The following is a 24,246-nucleotide window of genomic DNA, read 5'->3' as shown; positions in this document are numbered from 1 at the left end:
TATAACAAAAATCATATACACACACATATATATATCTTAGAGTTAAAATCTGAATAAATATATATTTATTCAGATTTTAACTCTAGGATATGTGTGTGTGTGTGTGTGTGTATAGGTGAAGGTCTGATTAACAGAACCATCCAACACAAATGTGGCTGTACTCTTTATAGTCTCAGCCTTGACTACAGCACTGAAGGAAAAGGGCAAAATTAAATAACTGTTCTGCTATGTTGTATGGTCACCTTATCCTTGCAGGATACACACACCTCATATAAACCAATTTATGACAGATTCAGACCATCATAAAAACACCTCTAAGTTTTACAAGGTGAACAGTGCTTTGGATAGTAGCCACTGTAGCCAATACTGTAGAGCTGTAATAAAAATCCAAGGCATTTTCATACATATATGTATATATCTTTATTTCTGAGTAATATGGTATGACAGGAAATGGGGCAATGAATCAATATCGCAACACAAAAAAGAAAAAGGTCTGAAATAACTCTTTCCCCTACATAAAAACATGCTTGCAAAGGCATAACATGGTACATGACCTTACAAGACTTATTTTTTTTTAATAAATAAAAAAAATCTGTATTTATTTAGTTAGGACCAAAGCATTTCTATTCCATGGTGAAAAATGCTCAAGTTTGAGATGATGTCCAGATAAAGCCTATAAGCCAACAATCAGCTGTGCAGCTAGTAGGAATGTTATCACCACACATTGCACTCATCTTTAACATGAGGAATAAACAATTTAACTAAGTGTTTTTACATTTCTCTCATTTTAACGGTGGAAAAGGTGTGAAGAATAAGGAACATATCAGGATTTTAAAACAATGAAATCAAAACATCGAAACAAAAACAGGCTAAAATTAATAAATTCCAACCAGAACAATTTGGCAACTGGCAAATCTAACACATGGATTTTGAAATGAAATATGATTTGGGCATGTGTCCTGTTTCTAATTAGGGGCTCCAATACTTAAAACATACATTTGGGATTTCGGTTTACCGTAACAAGTCCCCAGACACAGGACCAATATGGTCAGAAAATATCTATTTAAGAGTCTGTTTGGTGCTATGCGTTTTCTTGGAAACACAAGTGTGTGAATCCAGATACAATTTAAAATAATAATTTAATCAAAGTCTAAAATTCTTTTAAATAATGCCTCCTGTAGATATGCTGGTTTGCATTTTTAGAAAATTTAAGGATTAAAATTGATGCTGTAACAGAATCCTTTCATTTGGTTCTTCTGCCATATCTGCAATGCATCAGTATAGACACAACTTCACATCGGGGCAGGGGCTGAATGAACTATTATCATATGTTCGGTGCAGATCTGTCATTTGTCATGGTGGGTCGTAGTCTGACCGTGGAAAATGGATTCCCGCCCCTGAGGAGGAAAACAAGCATTGTGATTGCAGAGAATGCGTTAAATTCTAGAGCGCTGTAGTAATATGGGGAATTAATTCTGTTATAAGACACTCACCCAAGGAACGGAGGCACCGAGTTACCATTTGGCAAAGACACCTGTTGCAAACACAGAAATAAGAATTAAAAGTGATTAGCATAAACCATAAACCAGAATGTTCCATTCTTTAGAACATGCAAGAGCAGAGTTGATTTTCCCTGTCAGACTGGTTCGATTAGGACGTCAACGCATAATTCTGTTGTTTCACCAGCCGACTAAGTACCTGGAACAATCAATGTGTCCTATGACCTCATCATATGCATCAGGAATCTTGATAATCTTGAAATGCTTCCTTTCTCTGCCTTGGTGTTGACAATCTAATCATAACTACTTTAAGAGACAATAAACTGTAAACAGTCAGGGAAGATGCACATAACTTTACATGAGAGAAGGATGGAGTATCTTAGAGTTAAAAATCTGACGAGTTTTGATCAAGGCAGGCCTTTTTCCATATTAATAGAGTAGTTCACTCAAAAATGAACATTATGTCACAATTTACTCATTCATGTCATTCCAATGTCATTTTTCTGAACAACAAAGCGACCACAGGCTGTCAAGCTAAACAAAAAGACCCCCCCCCCCACCAAAAACAAACAAACAAACAAACAAACACCATAAAAGTACTCCAGTCCATAGGATTCATTTTTCCAAACAACAACAACAGTTACAGTGATTATAGACATCTTCACGGTTGACGTCACAGGAAAATTCGCAGTTCGAAGTGCGCAGGTCAGGGTCAGAAAGTTCATTCCACCCCAGTGAATTGTGTGTTAACCAGAGAATTTCTCGTCAAGGAAAAAAATGCCTACTTGTGGCGTCGTGGACTCTGAAAAATCGCACCAGTTGTGGAGTCAAGTTTTTCAGGATTCCTGCAGGATCTCATCCGTTTAAAAAAAAATAGACAAATTCTGTTCAGATAGATACTGCTAATTCTGTTACATGACACAGGTCAACATTCAATGCCAGATATCAAACTTCACCTAACTATTAAATCAGTCTACATGACACAGATCCATGACATTTACAAAACTATAAACATGCATAGCTTAACGTTATAGGCTAGTGTGCAGAAAACGGTTCATGCGTTTAATCTAACAGAAAGGGATGATAAAGGATGACTTTACCTGATATGAAGTGAGCACTACAAACACGAGCCTCTTTGATCGTAGCATTGTCCCAGTCTGCCCGTTTATTAAAAAAAAAAAAAACTATGAACAGTTTTCTGTACACTAGCCAATAACGTTAAGCTATGCAGGTTAATAGTTTTGTAAATGTCATGGACCCGTGTCATGCTACAGACGTAGCCAGCTGCTAGTAGTTAGCCGCAGGCTAGAGCCAACATTATGACAATAATGGTAGAGTTAAGCCATGGTAAGTAAACAGATGTTTTCTGTAAACTGTAGACTGATTTAATAGTTAGGTGAAGATTGATACCTGTGAATTGAGACCTGTGTCATGCTACAGACAGCAGATAGCAGTATCTATCTGAATTGATAGCAGTACCAGTGAATATCTGGCCACTTGCTAACATTGTCTACCCATTCTGTTAAGAGCTCGGGATCAGGTAATACAATCGCCATTAGCTAAAACAAGTTTATTATGGTACTGTTCCCGTTCCTGTGGTGGCAAAGACAGTGCATACCTTGACACAATATGCCGGTCTATTAGCCGCGCCAATTTTCTGACCCCATGCTGCGCGCGCATCCAACATAGGCTTTCGATGTTTACATTGAAGGGGTCTATAGGCTGTCAAACTTCAAAAAGGAAAAAAAGGGGGAAAAAAGTCACAATTCATTTTAAGCCATACCATGGTTTTAGGGAACAGATTGACAGATTTTTTGTTTTATGGAAAGTTGAACGAAAATCCTTGGATATTGAAAGAATATCCTGTAGTGTTCCATAGCAAAAAGTAAAATGAAGTAGAGCAGTGGTTTTCAATCCTGGTCCTGGGGACCCACTGCTCTGCACATTTTGTATGAGACAGATGCTCACATACAGTTTGCCATCAGTTAATATAGTGCAATAGTCTCCACTCTCCCTCACAATGAGAAAACCAGGTAGGGAGCATTTTTCAGATGTCTTTTTATTTTTCATAATGATAGAAATGCAGAGCATTCATGTACCACTCCCTAGGCCCCCTGGCAAAGAACAAAGGTTACATCATTGCAGGTCTTATAAGTAACTTGTAACTAATGTAGATCTATTTTGTACAATTTAAAGCCTATTGTATAACTGAACAAATACAGTGGGGTCCAAAATAAACTACTAGAGAAAATACTTGCATATATTTGCATTGTAAATTGAATCGATTTTTTCTTTACAAATTATATTTGCAGCAAAAATGTTATAGAAAAGTTTAATTTGAAAATTGTACATGAATTTCTGAATATCTTAAAATTAGTTTTAAGCAATTTTGCCTTAATGACAGCAGCACTCAAGCTGCACAAACTCCATGTATAATCATGTTCTTCAGCATAATGAGATGATCCAAAGAGTATCTTGAGCTTCAATGGAAGAACATCTGACTGTATGTACGAAGAGTTCACATGGTCAGTGTCACAAATTTACTTGTGTCTCAGAAATGGTAGAGTTTTAATTTTAACTTTTATGGGCATGTTTACACCTGGTCACTTCATGCATTTTCTCTGATTGCACAGCTTTCCGATCTTGAAAAGACCAGGTGTAAATGCCCTCCGAAACGTATCTGAGAGTGATTTAAATCGATCATTCAAACCACTTACGGAGGTTTGAGATGCATTCCAAATGAAACTGGGCAAGTGTAAATGCATCTGGTTTTACTCCTCCCAAAATGAAAAAATGTAAATTAAACACAAATAAACTGCTGAAAATTAAAGTTTGGCGTTGCATCCTGAAACTCAACACATAGTGATCTGCATTAATAGTGTGACTAAATCAAACTAACTTAGACTAAATTATCATACTAGTGTTAGCGGTGCTCTCTCTCTCCTATTCCGGTCTTTGAGCTTTAAATTAGCTGATGATAAATAAAATGCAGCGCATATCTGTTGCTTTCGTCTTGAAGATCGGATTACAGTAGTACTTAGAAAAATAAATGTTTTTTAATTCATTTTAAAATGTAATTTATTCCTGTGATGGCAATGCTTAATTTTCAGTAGCCATTTTGCCAGTGTCACATGATCCTTTCTTATCAATGTTAAAAACAGTTGTTCTGCTTGAAAAACATGGCTGGGAGAACAAAAACCGGTCACCGTGATTTTGCCAAGACAGACATGTTCCTGGATCAACATATTTTGTTAATCCTGGAACAACATTCCTGTCCGAAGATTTTGTCCTAACCCTATCCCTAAACCAAACCCTACCCATAACCTTTCCCTAAAGGGAAATGATAGGTGAATAACACTGATTTAGAAGCCCCATAAGCCTCAACTTGACAAACTGTAAACTTGCCCCTTAAATCTTATTGGTTGACTGTAAAGTTGTTTCAGAATCAACAAAGATGTTTCATTTTTTCCCTAGAAGAAAACCTGACTCAATCAGATGACAACCTCCCAGAATGACTTTGCCTTCTTTATTTCATCCACAAAAGGATAAGACGCTCATATATTACCCTGTGTCTCTCTTTCCAGAAAATGGCTCCTTTTCAAACTAACTTTGCTCTCGGCATTCCTATTTGCCACCGCACTGTGTTTACCGTGTTCTGTGGAGAGGGGGTGGAGTGCTTGATGGGTCTGTCCCTAGATGAGTCACTGTAGTCAGGCGGGGGCAGCAGCACGGGTTCCTCCACCTCCTCGTCTTCCTCCGGCTGCTCTGGAAGATCAGTCACACTCTCGACTCTGCTGAACAAAGTACATAAATTGATTTGTTAATTTGTTAATGGTTAGATAAGCATTATTTTCAGTTGAAAATCCCATCATTTTTGCTCTCAAATGAAAGAAAGAGCAGACTCACCTGTTTGCGAGTACTGGCTCGTTGTACGTCCGGCAGTAAGATGAGGGAAACCAGCCCCGCCTGCAATTGAAAGCAAAAAATATCCATAATGTGCATCATGATTTTCTAACAAAAATGGGTGCCAGCTCCATTTCCATATGCATTAAGACAATTTTTGGTTCTCTGCCGTTGTATGACTAATCAGAAACCACTGTAGTGGTACAAATGTACAGCGAAACACCATGTAGTATGAAGAGTTCATTTGGTTTTGGTTGCTTAGGAACTGTCACACCGCCAGCTGTGGATAACTTTGAACTGAGCCTTCAAGAGTGCGTCAGTGCATTAAGACATTTTTAACTCTCAAAATAGTGGTGACAGCATAATGGGTAGTGAGAGAAAATCTGTGGACCTCTGAAATGGCAGATCTAGTCAGGGATAACAGAGCTGCTCATTAAATTATACAAAATAAACAAGTGTAAGACCACACAAAGCACAGACACTGATGCTTTCACTGCAGTAGGATCATTTTGCTTTGGTTTGTATGTCGCTATGAATAAATGATTGCATGTAAATATTGATATAACAAACAGATTCACCTGTTAGTTTTAAAATTATGTTTTTAATAAGCCACCAGCATCACCCAATCAAATTGCAACAACTGTCGTTTTCAAAAAGGCAAAGAAAAACAATCAGATAGATTAACTAATCTAATCAAAAATCAGCTTCACCCTAAAGAACAGTTAAAGTTCTTTTATGATAAAGATTTTATGATAAAGCAGAGCTGTGTGACACATTTTTCTGTGGATTAACTTCCATGAAATAATTCTTCAAGACTAGCAATATTCGCTAACAAACTAAATAGTGCCCATTTTGATTTCATGCAGACTAAATGTGAAAACAAAACTCAATTCATTTGAAATTTCATGCCAAAACTGAAAAGCTTAATCAACTCTTATCTGTGCCGTATCTCGCTAAGCGAGAATCTACATTCTCATTTACAAATAATTCCTTACTCGAACTCGCTCTAAACGTGTCAGGTCAAATGTCAGCTCGCCCCGTTGTTACACCACCCAAATTGGAAGCACATTGCCAGGTCAAGAAAACTTTCATTTGGAAATAAAAGACTGTGATAAGAGGAGAATGAATGCCCCTCATCATGTCTAACTGAAGGAACCACTTTTGTTTGGGCCAATAAACCTACTGCCCTGCAAAGGTTTACGCCAGCATGCTTGATCCCTCGTGATGACTTATGTAAGCACCTCAAACATGTTTGACATGTTGAACATGCCTTAGCAAATTGTGCAAATTAGGAGAGTAAATCTGACAAACAGAATCATGGAGCCAGTATTTCCAGCTCAGAAAAGCTAATGTTGCTATCATCCAAGTGCCAAAGAGGTACCATTGACAAAGGAAATATAAATGAAAAGTTGCAGTGTCTTTAATGAGCCTCATATTGTTCCAAACCTATATCAGTGTTTCCCCTACCATTGTTTTGAGGGGAAACACGCAGTTTCATTTACCTCACACACACACACTGAAGCGCGTCGCACTGTTTTTTGCCTATATGAGGACACGAATGCTTGAACTTTATCTCCAGACTCTAGATCCATTCTGAAAGTCACTCTGTGAGCATTTAACCGCTTCATTTGAGAAAGACTATGGTCATGTCATAAACACACAGAAACTCAAAAGGTCTTCATGGCAACCTGTCAAAATAAAAGTTTGGTTTAACTTGACAGAAATATATTACTGTTGTACATTAGAATTTAGATACGTCTCAATGTAATAATAATACTAACACTAATACAAATAAATTATCATCAAAACTTTATTTTTTAAGGAATAATCACAAGTTTTCTTCCATGTTTTAATTTTAATAGTAAAGCGCATTGTGCAGCAAGTTGTTTGAAAAAAGTTTGTTTAATATGATTAAAAGAAATGAAATGAATGTTTTATGTCTTCTTTTGATTACCAGAAAAAAAAACACAGACTTTGTGTGAAAAAAAACCCATTTCATTTTGTTGTGTAAAAAAATGTTGTTTATATTTATTTACCAAATTTCAGCTCACTCTAGAAATGCACCGATACAAACAACTGCCTACTGCGCCGCGTCTATGACAATACCACGTGTCCATAACATGCCTGCTCTGCGACACTAATAGTTTCGGGGGTCTACCAACCCCCTGAAAAAAAATCTTAAGGGAAACACTGTATATGACTTACTTATTTAGCAGAACAGAAAAGATATTTTAAAGAATGCTTCAACTGTTTGTTCCTATATAATTAAAGTCCATGGAAACTTTGTTTTGTTTTCCACAGAAAAAAGAAAGTAATTTAGGTTTGGAACATCATCTGAATGTGAGTAAATTATGACTGAACTTTCATTTTGGGGTGAACTATCCTTTAAAGGATGAAAAGCAATTTTGAATTGAATGAATGTCTTTTTTAGCACTTACTGTCCAGTATGTTCTAGTTCTCCATATAGCCATCCATCTCGCTCCTCTTGGATAAGCAGCGTGATAATGTCTCCATCATCAAAGCTCAGCAGGGTCTCGTTATTTCCCGCTGTGTGGGGGAAGATAGTTTGCACCCTGTTCTTCTTGGCCACATCCATCCCGCTAGACACAGACGTAGACCTAGAAAGGCTGTTTCCATCTAGACTGTCTAGATCTGTTGATTTCAAAGCAAGCACAACTTAAGTGACATTACCTAAAGATATTTAGAGGCAGTAATCAACTAAATTAGTAATCACAGCGATGTTTCAAGGACTGCCTCATCAACACAAAGACTACTGCACTTGATTGTTGAGAGCAGAAGTGATGAAGTCTGATTAGATCGAAGTGCGAGGGAGCCGTCAGCTTGCCTGAGTACTGCTCTGATGAGATGGGGATTTTGGGAATGTCCTGGGAGAACATGCTGGCCAGTGGGCTTGTGTGGGCTTTGAGTGAAGGGGCTGGGGGCGGAACAATCGGACTGGAATTGGTCTGAGGAGAAAAACATTTTCAGTATGCCTTTTTTCAATAAAAGTTTTCAATAAACAACTCAACGCGTTGATGTTCTGGCTTAAACATGTGAATGCTATGTGGCTCTCAAACAAACAAACAAACACACAAAATAGCATTTAAACAGTCATGTAAATTTAATGGTGGTACACCATGTTCTAACATTAGACTAACCCTCTCACGGCTTTCCAATGTAGGCGAGGACTCGGGTATGACTGACACTGAAGTCCGCAGACCCTCAATCATGGATATCACCGTGTCTGGTACCCTGGTGACATCGGTACACTTATCTTGCCAGCTGGGCAGTTTGACGGTCAGTATCTCCTTGGCCTGTGGGTGCAAGTGCACATACAGTTTGAAGAAAGAAATGCAAACAAGGTACACTACCGTTCAAAATGTTAGGGTCAGTATGTTTTTTTGTTTTTGTTTAAACTTACAGTTAAGGCATTTATAATGTTACAAAATATTTCTATTTCAAATTAATTCTGTACTTTTCATCAACTTTCTATTCATCAAATAGATTTTTTTCCAAATCAGCATATTAGAATGATTTCTGAAGGATCATGTGACACAGAAGACTGGAGTAATGGCTGCTGAAAAATCAGCTTTGCATCACAGGAATGAATTACATTTTATAATACTTTTTTTATCGTCTTTTTAAAAGGCATTAAAACTATTGTACTAAACCAAAACTCTTCAAAAGGAGTGACCATTTTCATTTCTTGTTGTTCCCAAAGTCTAACAACAATATTAACTGGAAAATTAGCAAGTTTGACTCTAAAAAACTGAATATTTTCAGTGGGTCACCTTGTCATGGAAGGCTGCTAGCTGAGAGGAGAAGGCACAGTGTTTGTCCACTAGGAAACAGAACCTCCTTTTCTCTTCCATCAGAGCCTCCTTACATCCTTCAGCAATAAAGCTCTGCATGTCTGTCTGCCGGGATGAGATGGTCTCCATACACTAGAGATGAAATCAATCATACGATATAGGCTGCATCACATGATACACACATAGTAGTCAGCTAGAGTGGGACAGATATACTTGATTTCTTGCTTGAAATACATATTTTTGGGACAGATTACATTGAGAAATACAAACAAAACATCACATTTAACAAAATGAGATACATCAACATATTTAAGAAGTCCACACAGTCAACACCTCATGCTAATGCTGTCATTTTCTTGTGTGTCACTCTTTTTCCAGACTGATGAGTCTATGCTTTTATAGAACAGAGCTGTTACCCAGCAGACCTGTGAAAATGACACTAGAAACAGAGCTCTGTTCTTCTTCACAGGAATCCCCTCGCTATTATACAGTAGTTCTGTGCAAGTTGTCATAGTGACCGTGAACGTTGCTTGTTTCCTTGGAGTTGTTTTCAGAATCGTTCGCAGATCATGCCTGGACATGCAAGTCCCACACAACAAGTATTGTCTCTGAGTGCAATATCAATGTATGATAATGACTTCATCGCTATCTGAAATTATGATTCGGTTGGTTTTTGTCAGGGACAAGATCTAACATGTTTATGGATAAGATTCTAGTCACTACTGAGGTGAATGACATTTCATCAACTCAAGATGTACATACTTGCATGACTTGCATGTTACAAGTTTTTAAATATGTACTGCCCCCACACAAAAAGATTTTTTGCTTTTATGTAATATAGGGCAGTAGGAGGACAGAAAGGAAATCACGGGAGAGGGGAATTGGACCAGGAGAGGACCTCAAGTCAGGACTCAAACTATGGTTGCCCAAAGTGCAACCACAACAAATGTCTGAGCTTTAAGTTTGATACTGTGTTTACAATGGCAATTTCAAGTTTCAGATTTATTGTGACTAAAAAGCATTTTACTGCTAATGTTTCACTCAGTTAAAACAATTTACATGATTGCGGGTGATGCTTTGTTAAACTCAGCAGCAGCTCAGTTCAATTTTCCTTCAGACATCTGTCAAAAAAGACACTCAGAAGCAAACACATTACATAAAAAAAGGAATCCATTGCCAACCGTTCAAAGAAACGGTACGGCTTTGATAGGAGGAACACAATGGTGAGCTATTAAAACTGCAAATTAATAGAGCCCACCCAAGTAGATTGTATTAAGTGTCAAATCATGTTCCTGATATTGAGTCAGAAACTGAATTGAATAGAGCCGTTCCAATTGTCCTTTGTCATTGGTTCCCTTGAGAACTTCTTTTTGGCTTTTAGATTTTGGAATTAGAAGTAAAATATTGTCTGAAATGAATACTACTTGGAAATATTTTTACATTTTGCCCTCCAATATATATATATTTTTTTTTATTTTTTTATTTTTGAAGCCACTGTTTTTTGTTTGTTTGCTTTTGTTTTGTTAAAATGTTGCTATAAAGACTAAATGGTTGACTGGTTTAAGTAAAATTGCATCTTTTTTAAATGCATATTTTAGATATTGTGAACAAATCATTCATGCATGCCTTTCATAAAAAAAAAAAATCAAAATGACATAACTGGACCTTCTATCTGGTGACTTTAAGTATGTAGGACTTTAAGTATAATTTAGTCCACTTAAACCCTGTCCCTGCAAACTCACATTCATCTGCCTCCACTTTTGAGTGCAACGCCCACATCTCAAAATCCAATCAACAATCGATGCATAACCAAGTCCCCGCATAACATTTTTCTTTTTCGTTACACAGTAATGGCACAGTAGCTGCAAAATTAATGATTGATGTATGACTGTGTAATTTTTTCTCGAGAGCATGTCTATTCAAGTAATATTAAATCACAGACATTATTAATCATGAATTGTTGCCACTAGCCTAAAAACCCAGAGGGAAACCATGGCTCAAAAATGCTAATTCTCATCCATATATCAGGACTACAAAAGGAACAGCTTTGTTGTATGATCAGACAGAAAAGACTGCCAGATAAATAGATTTCATAGCAAAAATACAATAAATGCTTACCTCATTTTCTTTGATCTCATACTTGGACGAATGCTTCCCTTGACTTTTCCGGCGCAGTTTCTTCAGGTCAGCCTGTGATTTGTCCAAGAAGTCTTGCTTTAATTTGTGTTCTGACTGGTATCTTTTGAATGTGGCCTAGAGGGAATGTAATACCACAGTATTGTGGTAAGTGCAGGTAAGTGCAATATGGGAAGTATGATGAGGAGAAAAACACACAATACTCACATTCATGTACTTGATATCCATATCAGTTTTCTTTTCAAGTTCAGCAATGAGCTCTCTGTGGAACTTCATGAACTGTAACAACAAGGTTAATGGCAATAAATATCATCACACAGCAATAAAAAATCAATATCAGTGAAATTGCATGAAATCATTCCAATACTATGATAACATGACAATGTAGAGAATTCAAACAAAAAGGGTTATCTTATCAGCTTCAGTGGTTAAATATTCATAACGCTGTGAGTTTGAATACCTAAGATCATTTGATAAAAAAAGGTTTTGGAGGAAGAAATGCTCTGAAAGTCAAGAGAGCAAAAGGTCAGCAGCCCTCAATACAGTCACATACCACAGATAAGTTCAGCACACACTATCCCTAAGGCAAAATATGACTGTATGATTTATAATGTCAAATCATGTTGACTACAAAAATGTTTGAAGTTACAAATTCACAAAGCTCATGCCCTAAAGGTTTCCTCCAATAGCATAGCCTGCTACAGTTCTGCTCGTAGGTTTTAACACTTGAAGATGCCTTTCATAAAAATTGTATTTAGTTTTTTTATTACAGCCCTACAATTAATTGATTTAAAATTCCTGTTTTTATTTAATATATTATATAATGTATTTTATTCCTGTGATGGGAAAGCTGTATTTTCAGCAGCCATAACTCTTAACAGTCTTCAGTGTTACATAATCCTTTAGAAATCATTCTAAAATGCTGATTTAGAGATCAAGAAACATTTACTATCATCAGTGTTGTACAGGTGATATATTTTTTCAGGATTCTTTGATGAATAGAAAATGCAAAAGTTCAAAACTTTTGTGACATTATAAATGTCTTTACACTCACTTTTGATCAATTTAATGAATCCTTGTTGAACAAAAGTATTAATAAGATCTTATTGACCCCAAACTTTTGAAGGCAATATAATAATAATTCTGAATTTACAAAAATTATACTGTTGAAAAACCACAAAAGGCTCCAAGCAGTCAATGATGAAGGCAACACACAATATGAAGAATCATGGGTATGCTAAATTTTGAAAAGAAAAAATAATTAATTTATCATTTTAACTTGTGGAATATCCAGAATATGTGTTCTTCAGCTTCTTCTGGAGTTGGAGAGGAAGAAGAGGAAAAAAAGTGATGTATCAAGATCATAAACCATATGAAGAACCTTGCATACTTACAGACTCCTCCAACTCCAGTTGGACCTTCTTGTGCACTTCTGAAATCTCCATCAACACCACGCCTGAGAAGAAAAACGAATCATTATTGCTACATTACATTACAGACTTTTGTTTCCATTTCAACTGGATAAACAGTTCAAAGTTGCCTTCAGAGAGGTATCAAGTTGTATTTTAGACTTGAACTTCTCTTTACATGTGTATTCTTTTATGACTACACCTTTAGCATGCGTCGCTCCTACTCTGTATGATCAGTATCATTTCATCTTGCTAGGGCTCCATTAGTGTTGCTCATAAAAACAAACCCCAGAACAAACAAACTGAGGTGAGCTGCATCATTATTACTCATCTAGCAGTTATAAACGCATCATTAGCATGGTAAGGTCAGTGGAGTGAGTCGGTAAATGCAGTTTTTGTGCTGAGAGTGTCAGCACCTGCTCTGTGTTTTCACAACCCCAGAGATGTAGCAAAAAGGTACTCAACCTTACAGAGGTTACAGGGCATCCCTGCCAATGGAAAAAGTCTAAATGGAGAATTATTATCAATAAATAAGAGTAAATTTTAAATGTATAAAAGCTAAATGAAAAAATGTAATGCAACAGAAATCAAAATGTACCCCTTGTAAATGTAAGAATGTTTTTCTTGATCAAATCAGTTCCCATTCTGCAATTTTTTACAATGATTATCCCATTTCAAAAATATGTCATATTACAGATAAAATGGGATTTGAACAATGCATCATGTTGATTTCAGATTATTTACAATCAGGGCTTGACATTAACTTTTTTGCTCACCACCCACTGTGGCTAAGTATTTTCACTGGAAACAATTTTGACATCGATACCATGGGGCAAAATTGCCATATAGATATTTTTTATATCATCTCATATTTTGGCAGCAGGTATATTAGGCTGCTGTCACTTTAAGACCTGATGCACTGATCCATTATAGTTACACATTTTCTTTCTTTCTGTTTTCTTTCTCAACTGTTTAGATTCACTTAAAACATAAAGGACTGTGTTTACATGAATACTCACCATTTTTACATTATTTTGTGTGTATTTGACTGTTTAAGCGAAGTAAGCAATGAGAACTCAACAAAACAACAAAAATAACTCAGTTTAGTACTGAGAGGAGGCTTTATGTGCGCAGACTTTAGGTGTGAGATCAAAATCTGTGGGAATGAGTAAAATTATGCCACTTTGAGCCCTGTAACATTAAAATAATAATCAGGAGCAAATTAAAAGAGAGAGAGAGAGAGAAAGCGCAACTGGTATCTAGCGTGTATCTTTTCTGTGGAAAATTAGTATTGGAAGCGTTTCAGATATTTCAGTATCAATATGTATCGGAAAATTTATATTTTTAACACTACAAAAGTCGCTTTGGATAAAACAGTCTGCTAAATGAATAAATGTAAATGTACAACATTGCATTTAGTTTATTATTTTAGATGACTTTTTAAAAGACAATTGAAAAATGTAAATATTATATATAAAATTCAACCCGCCAAAGTGGCTAGTAGGAATGACTACATTACACGCCACTGCTGAAATCCACCCGCATTTGGCGGGTGTTAATGTCAAGCCCTGTGTACAATAGTGGGTTGTCTACAATGGATAATTGCATCAAATATTGGTATTCCGAACCGATATAACCGTTCCCTCCTCCATTTTATGCTGTGATGTGATTGGATCCATTGACCGGACCTGGCCATCTCAAGGATGTTCCATCATGTCACGAGCAGATTGCACACTAGCTATCTGGGAAACAAGTCAAGTCTAATCACCTTTATATAGCATTTTTTACAATACAGATTGTTTCAAAGCAGCTTTACAGTGACAATAGGATAATAGAAAGATTGTTTTGTCTGTACAGCAGCTCTAGAAGAAAGTCATTGTCTAGCTTAAGTAAGTTTTTAATTGATTAATTTCCGTTGTAAAAAATATTAGTTATTAACTTAGGGGCCGCGTACACGACACTGTTTTCAACTGAAAACAGAAAACTTTTAAATGCATTCTGGCTGTTCATTTACACGACAACTGCGTTTTGGTGGCCTGAGAACGCAAACTTTGAAGTAGGTTTCCAAGTGCAAGTTTTTGAAAACGAGTTTTAAAAGCGATACCATTATAAGCGATACGTTATAAACTGTTACACCCGTGTAAACTTTAAAACGTTGATAGCATGCACATGCGTATTACGTGTTTAGTCTATAGGCATGCAAGCTTAAATGTGTATGTGCGTGGGCGCGTAGTCTTTCTTTACAAAGTGACAATGCCAATTACTTGTGGCATGAATAATAAAGCGTTTTTAGTCGTTTCCGCAGAACTGTGTGAACGGGAATCATTTTGATAATGTTTTCATCTGTACAGAGAAAAAGAACGTTTGTCGTGAAAAAAAAAAACGTTTGTCGTGTCGATGAGGCCTTCACAGGGGATAGTCTAGTTGACACGGTCTCTGCTGACATTTCAGGGCTGTGTTATGGTCGTGTCTAGGAGCAGGTCCTTCATCTGATCTGGATTCGGCCTGAATCCGGCTGCGTACAGTAAACCTCAGGATAAACAGAGAGACTAATACAAGCGTAGATGCCAGTCTTCTTATGATGTAACCAGTGTTCATTTTGACAACAAATTTAGATTTAGTTTTAGTCATAGTCTTTTGACTAAAATGCCATTTTGTTTTAGTCATATTTTAGTCATCTAAATTGTTTTAGTTTCAGTCTAGTTTTAATTGACGAAATACCATAAGATTTTAGTCGACTTAATCTACAGTAGATTTAGTCGACTAAAATCTAATGGGTTTGGTTAAATTGTAATGCATTAATTTAGAATTTCCAAACCCATTATATACTCCTGGAGAAAACATCTATTAACCTGTTAATATGAATGATTTTAAAGTTTCAACATGCAATACAGACACAGATTTAACTACTGTGACAAGCAAATATCTTAAAATTAAATAAAACCACTTCTCCTAAAGTAGAACATGGTCTTATTTTCAATGAATGATATATGCATTCTTTATAACAACTGGCATACATCATTCTTTATTCTTTCAGGCAGACATATATGTATAAATTAAATATAATTAATCCTTATTAAAGCTATTAAAGAGCAGTGAATCCTTTTCTCTTTTTCTTTTGATTTTTGATTAATATTAAGGGCAGACGGCATTAGGTTTATTATGCAATGTCTCTTTAATGTCTCTCCAATTGCACTGATGTGATATTCTTCTCACAACCGTTTACGTTCTGTAAAGACATAACCGACTGTGTTTATGTGAATACTCTCCAAAACAGGACATTTAGACATATTTGTGTGTATTTGTCCATTTAGACGCGAAAGAGAGCTCAGTTCAGTACTCGCGTGCTGTACAGATTTATGTCCATGGCTGCATGCTTTGGGTGTGTGGGCAAAGAAAACCGTACCGAATAGAGCGCTCTTTTGCGTCGTCACTCTTATTCAGATCCATCTATCCGTATGTCTGCTCTTATCTTTCTCCCAGACGTTTACATTTTTGAATGTTTTATGAGACATCCATCCATTCTCATATAATGGTGTCAATGCATGCAGATCAATAATATTGTTTAATATTTAATTAAATGTCCCCAACTAAACAAGCCAAAAGCCAATGGCAACAAAGGTGAAAAAAGGTGACAAAGGCGACAGTGGAAAGAAACCAAAACTCCATCAGATGACAGAATGGGGAGAAACCAGGCTCAGTTGGGGGGCCAGTTCTCCTCTGGCCAACGAACGAACAGTGTATGATAGTGATTCAGGCAGCATTATAGGTCAGAAGTCAGATTGGATTGGAACAATCACAATATTATCCAGTTCCATCTATTCCATTCCTTACATGTAAGAGTATAGAATATCGGAATATCAACGTTTAGTGTTGATGCGATTTTAACGTACATGTTGCCACATACTGTCAAAATAAAAGATCATTACGACTGCCAGTCTGCCACTAGGTGACGAATTCCGAGAGTCTAAATGTCATGTGCAGTGGAAAGGCGGCTCTACAGGGGTTAATAAAGGCCTTATGAAGTGAAGCGATACGTTTGTGTAAGAAAAATATCCATATTTAAAACTTTATCGACTAAAATTATACCTTCCAGCAGACGGCCGTACGCATTGATTTACACCAACAGAGAAAGAATAACATCCGCAACAGAACAGAGAAAAGGGACGGTATGTCTGTGTGCGCATCATCGCTCAAACACATTCCATTTCCAATCATTTGCAGAGCGCGTTGAAGCTACTTGTGCATTTTTCTTTTGCTATTTGAGCAAATGTAAACACAAAAAATATATTTAATGTAGCTGCTCATTCACTGCTATAGAGGTTTACCCAACTATAACGACTTCCACTTCTGAGAAACCCGGAAATGTTAACAGGGTCAATAGGATGTGTCACGTCACGTGATTTTCTTGCATCTAGCCAAAAACTTTGATAGGCAATTTGGTAGTCCTATTCATATTTTATGTCTATGGTACTATTAAGCCTGGTGATTAAAGTTAATATATGCAAAATAAAATGATATATTTACATAAGTATTTTAAATACAAATTACAGTCCCTCAAAGTATTTAAAGGTCCCATTTTTCCTGTGTTTTTGAAGCTTTGATTGTGTTTACAGTGTGCAATATAACATGTGTTCATGTTTCGCGTGTAAAAAAAAAAACACAGCATTTTTCACACAATTTACTTATCTGTATACCGCTGTTTTCACTGTCCTAAAAACAGGCTGATGACTTCCTTGTTCTATGAAGTCCCTCCTTCAGAAATATGTAACGAGTTCTGATTGTGCCAGCGGTTCCTGTGTTGTGATTCGACAGCAGCTTAGCGCACATTGCCCGGAAAGGTCACGCCTCTTACCATAACGTGGAGATGCATGCGCTTAGTGTTATTGTAAACATGTCTTTAATATTACCTTATCAATTTGAGCCGGAATCAGACCCGGAGAACATAGATGAAGAGGATCGATTAGAACCTGTTCAAGCACGACTTTTGCAGGATGTTTCACAATGGTAAGCTGTTTATTTAGTAGTTGTCATACTTTTACGTTTGGCTGTTACCTTGAATTGGTTCAATTGTAATGTTAAATGTTACAAACTGTTATAAAAGTTTGTGGTATATGGTTTTATCCGTCTGTCGAATTAACGATGGTGTTGTTGAATTTTTAAAATAAGTGCATTGTTTATTCCTACCTTAGTTACACGTGAGCACGAGTTTTGATTAGTAATATATGTTTTATAGGTGTACATGTGGTAACTGTGACAAAATGCCAACGGAGTTTGAAAACATCTGCTGCAAAGAAATACAAAAAGTACTGTAACACCTCCTAATTAAATCATTTTTTGTTGTGTATAGTTATTTTGAAATTGTTTTCATCCAAACAACTTTATATAAATACACTTTATTTTCACCATGAATATAGCCTTAAAAGCTGCCATGTTGTGTAAAAGAAATTGTTGCCATGCATTACAATAATTTATTTATTAAAAGTTGAATGTTACGTGACTGCACATTAAATTATTACTGCCTCACATCAATGTATAGGTAAGTCTTCCTCTTCTCCGTGGGAGCACAACAAGACCACGCCCCTTTTTTTGTGTATTCCTGTGGGCGGAGGTTAGTCAAAAAACTATTCTAGTGATGTCATTACAGCAGGAAGTATAGGGATGTAGTCCAAACCGGCCGTTCGCTGTAGGCTTTGAAAGGGGACTTCTGTTAAATAAAATATCTCGCTTGGCATTGAACTTTGAGCTTTATAATTTTACAGGTATTATTTATGCTCTAACAGCAACATTACACACTAACTAAAGTTTGAAAAATGGGATCACGAAGAACAGGACCTTTAATTACAAATTACATAATACTCAAATACATAATAATTAAATACGCATTTCAAATACATGTAATTAAGCTACTGCCCATCTCTGCATCAAGTGCATGCCAACTCATGTACAGGTATGTCCTGCCTGGTAGATCAGCACGTTACAATTCAAATGTGCGCATCTGACACAAACGCAGGATATCAGTTCTGACTGGATCTCTTCCCAAATCGTCCCTACCTAACATTTTCGTCTAGTTTTTATAAAGGTAGCATGAGATGTCAAATTCTCCATACAAATTTTTAACATGCATGTTATTCATGTTATTTTGAAATATATAATATATACACCACTCTCTGGTGGTGTATGCCAGACTCCATCCAATCAACAACCGGTAGATTGAACCAAGTCCCTGCCCCCTATTTCTTGGGGGGCATTTCACTCAAATGTACGTCACAATATGGAGGAAAAAATATCTGTCACTCACTACTTCTGTTACTTCACAACCCTAAATATCATCTAATTTATGGCAACTAGTTGTGTTTGTTGTCCTCTAATGTCTAAGAGTTCATATGAAAACTACTAGAAGCATAAAAGTGACTAACAGAAAAATAAATATTTAAACTACATTAGAGGGAGAGTTAGAGGAAAAATCCAGACAATGGTTTAATGCCTTAATGCTTTTTGAGAAGGCTGAAAGAGTTTAAAAGGCATTAATGTGCGACAGCGGTATTCTATTGCCAACCACTGTAGAGATCTCAAATCGCTAGTACAATGCTCTAGGTGTTGATAAATAGACCTATTCTCACTAAATACAGCCTTGAAACATGTTCAAGTTCACATCATCAAGAACCTAAACCAAACAGTTTTTGACAAGTTAGAAATTCACTATGATCTTACCAACCACATTCTGGTTTGTATTTGTGCAGTGAGATAATGTCTGTCACACACAATTTCACCATAAGATGACAAACATCTTGACACTAAGGAACTTGTTCTGTTAAAACAAAAGCACTCTTGCAGTTGAATGTTCATGGTCTTAATTTTAGAAGAGTGTCAGCAAGAGAAAAAGGGAGGGTGACTTAACTGAGCACTTCTTACATTCCAGTCATACAGTCTCAATTGGATGGTAAAATTCCCTAGATCACTGTTTAACAACTAAATGGAGAGTTACAATGGTTATTCATTATATAGCTTCATTTGATGACACGTGTGGCCCAGACATGCAGTCTAGAGTTCTAATTAAGTTTAATTAATTAGTCATTAATTCAATTGTGTTAACCTACATTTATTTGGAACTATTCTGGAACTTTCTTGCAGGTGTGTTGATGTTGACACAATGCTCACTTAATCAAGTCCTTGTGTCAATCAGGTGCCACAAGCAATCACAAGCAATGCATTCCATATACGGAACAGGTTGACATAGAAGGCAGCAACAGTAATCACTACAGCATTAGATGTTGAACATGCAAACTCAAAGTGCTTTCCATCTATATTAACATTTAGTGCAGTCATAAGACGATGCATCATGTCTTATGACTGCACTAAATGTTAATATAGATGGAAAGCACTTTGAGTTTGCACGTTCCTTTGGAACATTTGAGCTATGATGCTTTTTGGAAGGGGTTCAGGGGCGGAAAGGTTTGCAGACAAAGTCTCAAAGAGTAACTGTTTGCTTTGTGTGTTTGCTGCCGGCATGTGCAGAGAATTCACACTGTCTGGTGGTCATCCGAGCCGTCTGAAAGGGATTCCAGCAAGAACAGGGAACAACAAAGCCAAAGGAGCTCAGTCATTCACAAAAGCACACATCACTGAAGAGCAAAACCTCATTTACAGTAAGTAGAAAAGTTAGGGATGCACAGATATGAACTTTTTGGCCGATACCGATACTTTATTTTTGAAAGCCGATGACCGATATATTGGCCAATAAATGTAAATTTGAGTTTTTATATCATTTTTGAGAGCCTGATTACAAAAACAAAAGTCTCACCGTTAAAATCCATGTCCCAAGCACACAATTATAATGATGTTCTCATTATAATTGTATGTAGCCTATATGACAGACTTGCGCTGCACGTTAACTGTACTTATACAGTTAAAAAAAGCAGCGGTCGCTGCAGCCCTTTGACACAGTTGACCACCAGATCCTCCTGTCAATCCTAAAGACGAAGGGCATCTAGGGAACCGCACTCCAATGGTTCAAGTCTTACCTCTCAGGTAGGTCCTTTAGGGTGTCGTGGAGGGGTGAGGTATCTAAGACCCAACATCTAACTACTGGGGTGCCTCAGGGCTCAGTGATTGGACCAGTTCTCTTCTCCATCTACATGACATCACTAGGATCTGTGATTCAGAAACATGGCTTTTCCTATCACTGCTAGATGACACACAACTCTACCTCTCATTCCAGCCTGATGATCCGACAGTAACTGCTCGCATCTCAGCCTGCCTGACAGACATTTCTGGCTGGATGAAGGACCACCACCTTCAACTTAACCTTGCGAAGACAGAGCTGCTTGTGGTCCCGGCCATCCCAACACTACACCACAACTTCTTGTGATTCCAATCATATTTCAAGCAATACAAAACCACCATGGTGAACAGTGAGCATCTGATGGGTGTCAGCTGAAGGAAATAGGCCAGCGTTTCCCAACCGGGGTGCCATGTAAAAACCCCATCAAACATTTAAAAATTGCTAAAATGCGTGTAAAAAAAAAATAAAAAATTAACATCAATCTCGGATCGTCGGAAGTCTCTAATAACAACAAATAATGCGCACAAATTTATAATAAAAATGCAAATCATAAGTTTTCGGGGTTGAATTGCGGAGGTTTTATTTTATGATTTTATTCCAGTGCCTCATTCCCAGTGCGTCCACATAAAGCTGCCTATTTTTCATTGTTTCAAAATATCTATATGACAGTAGGCCTATACGGCAGTTCTTTGTAAATTGATACATTTCAAGGTATAGTATCAAAGTAGTATCGTGACAACACTAGTGTAGGGTGCCACACATTTTTTTAAATTTTCAAAGGGTGCCTTGACTGAAAAAAGGTTGGGAAACACTGAAATAGGCTAATCCATTATTTATCAGCTTTAATATACCTGTGAGCCGATAACGATAAAATGAAAACATATATCGGCAGATACCGATATGGTGGCCGATATATCGTGCATCCCTAATGTATTTGCAATAAGGACATTGTGTACAATATTTTTAGCAAATTAAAAGATGAATGTGAAGGCAAAGCCATTGATCTTTGTAATTTACACAAAACCCCCAAACCTGCAGTGGTGGTGAGTATGAAAACTTGGCATAAACAGATGGTAGTTTATGAATCACAGTAAAGCTCTGTCATTATTTCCAGACAATATGAATTAAACTGATGCTGAGTCACAAAAAGTCAACAAGAACCAAACCTGTCTGTGGCTTGAAGCAGATGCAAACGTAGAACTGCCTTTTGACAAAATGAGGAAATAACTGCCACTGGATATTCAAAGACATGTTGAGTGCAATGAATCATCTACAAGGAAGCTTAAGCTGCTCTGTGCACAGAGCACATCTATTTCGGCGAAGACCAGATTAGGACCTCTGGGTGATGATTTAAAGAGTAATACTCACCGAGCTCCCTAGAAACAGGCGATACGGCAGCATTTTCCCCAATCTTTGAGACTGCATCAAAATATGCCTTTCCAGCAAAGGTCATTGCTGCAGGAGAGTGAATAACTCATATTGATTAAAATGAACTGAAATCCAAGCTGCGTGTATCACAACAATTTTTAGAGAAATATTGAGTTTATTTGAGCAGTTGAGCAGAAAATGCCTAAGTATGGTGCATATTTATTTTTATGTAAATTAAGTGATGTGATTACCTGTCACTGATTTCTCATAGCTCTTTCCCAGGTTAACCAGATTCCGCAGTCCTGGGTTGAACTGCTCCATCACATTCTGGGAGAGCAGAAAAAAGCTCATGTTTCAAAGTTACATGGAAAACAGCTTGCTGATGAATGAAACTTAAGATCTTCAAAAATAGACTCAAATAAATGTGCCTACAACTGGGCAGAAAATTTGAAAAATGTCTGGGGTGTTTTTTTGTCCATTCGATAGAAATCAGTGGGGTTACAGGTTTGGAACATGATGATGGTATATAAATTACAACATTTTCATTTTGGGGTGAACTATCCCTTTTTCCACATTTCAACAAGACACATTTTTCCCATTCAATGTTAACCACATTTTATTGTCCATGCAATAAAAGAGATTTACAGTAACTTTACTTTCTAAAAATAGCTCTACTGTAGTTAAATATAGCATTGTTTAAACATTGACTTATAATTATAATTATATTGCCTGTGAGATCAAAGTCCTGCCTATCTAAAGGGCCCTCTAGGTCTCTATTGAAATGCCCTTCTGTAATGTAATTCTAGTCAGTTCCTCTGCTCATTCCCAGGAACACACCCTTGGCAAAACAATGAACAGTCAAGTATGCAATAACAGAAACAGTCCAGCACAAACAGGTTTCTTTACTCAACCCAGAAACTCAACTGAAGCACTTTTAAATGCACTCATGACTCATTGCACAACTTAGACGTAGCCTACCTTGATGACAAAAATGTAAGAGTGCCATAAAATAGCACTTCATTATTTAACTTAGCAACACAACTTTCAAAAGGCTGTATGTAGCCTACTGGGTTTAATAACAGGTGGTCAGTGACAAATACGATACATACACGCAGTTTAAACCGACTTTTACCTTATATGTGCTCTCGGTGAGTTTGTTCACCTCCTCCGGGGCTCGAGACATTTTAGCAGGTATTCCTCAAACGTCCTTGGTGACAATGTGTTTGTTTTAACTTTCCCCGTTCAAATTCAAATCGTAAATCTGTGTTTTCGTCCCACCTGTTAACGCGTGTGAAGCGGCAGAGAAGAGAACAGAGCGCTCGGGCGCTCTTGAGGAGAACACGATACTGCACTGATGTATCGAAGGAGGATGAAACCTTTCCGCGCGACCTCATGCCACACGTGGAAAGGTGGGATCCGTGACGTCATATATTTCTAAGATCAAACAGAAATGTCTAATTATCTATCCTTTTTCCCCCGGTTTTTTTCGGTTTTATTTTTGTTTCTCATTGTTGTGGCTTGTTGCTTATGTATATTGTTTTGATATTTTTTTTTTCTTTTTTACACACACACACTTACACTTTTACAATTAGCCTATAAACTTAATTTCCAAAGATTTTAAAAAGAAAAAAAAAATACAATAGCCTACATTAATAGTCGTAAAGTTGTTCAGTCAAAGGCGAAATAATGTAATAGTATGGAAAGTCTTTATCATTAAGTCTATTATTTTGGCCTAGCCTATATTATGCAGACTGTCCGTTTTCGTTTGTGGATTGAACAAAAACAAAAACAAAAACAATTAAAATCTTGATATTTGAGTAATTTAAGCTAATTTCTGTGACAGATAGAATCTGTGTTAAACATTTGAGTTTTTACAGCGCCGCTTTGTGGACATTTGTGTTGTAGCCTACTATATTTAGAGTGGCCTACCTGAGAAATAGTGAAAGGTGTGACTCGGCCTATGCTGTCACTAGCCTAAATAATTTTAAAGATTTGGGATAATATAGAGACTTTTGCACGTTCTCTAGAAATCCATCCAGAGAAATGGGCTTGTG

General features: G+C 36.8%; 1 protein-coding gene across 2 annotated transcripts; it reads right to left on the bottom strand.

Moving 5' to 3' along the window:
- Positions 1-399: 399 nt before the first annotated feature.
- Positions 400-23,563, bottom strand: baiap2l1a (BAR/IMD domain containing adaptor protein 2 like 1a). 2 transcript variants are annotated; one of them, XM_084135554.1, is made up of 14 exons: positions 23,325-23,563; positions 22,444-22,519; positions 22,193-22,279; positions 12,745-12,806; positions 11,558-11,629; positions 11,333-11,467; positions 9,194-9,346; positions 8,561-8,716; positions 8,248-8,368; positions 7,841-8,054; positions 5,406-5,465; positions 5,149-5,293; positions 1,494-1,534; positions 400-1,397 (listed from the first exon to the last, which is right to left on the bottom strand). In XM_084135554.1, the coding sequence occupies exons 1-14, from the start codon at positions 23,373-23,375 to the stop codon at positions 1,325-1,327; spliced, it is 1,446 nt and encodes a 481-aa protein (XP_083991680.1). In that variant the 5' UTR covers positions 23,376-23,563; the 3' UTR covers positions 400-1,324. The 2 variants fall into 2 exon arrangements, with proteins under 2 accessions (XP_083991680.1, XP_083991681.1); XM_084135555.1 differs by having other exon boundaries at positions 5,149-5,290.
- Positions 23,564-24,246: the final 683 nt, after the last annotated feature.

This window comes from Abramis brama (assembly GCF_963993115.1).
Source record: "Abramis brama genome assembly, chromosome: 14".
Classification (NCBI taxonomy): Eukaryota; Metazoa; Chordata; class Actinopteri; order Cypriniformes; family Leuciscidae; genus Abramis; species Abramis brama.
The sequence above is the reverse complement of the archived record's forward strand: the minus strand, read 5'-3'. Positions and strand labels throughout refer to the sequence as shown.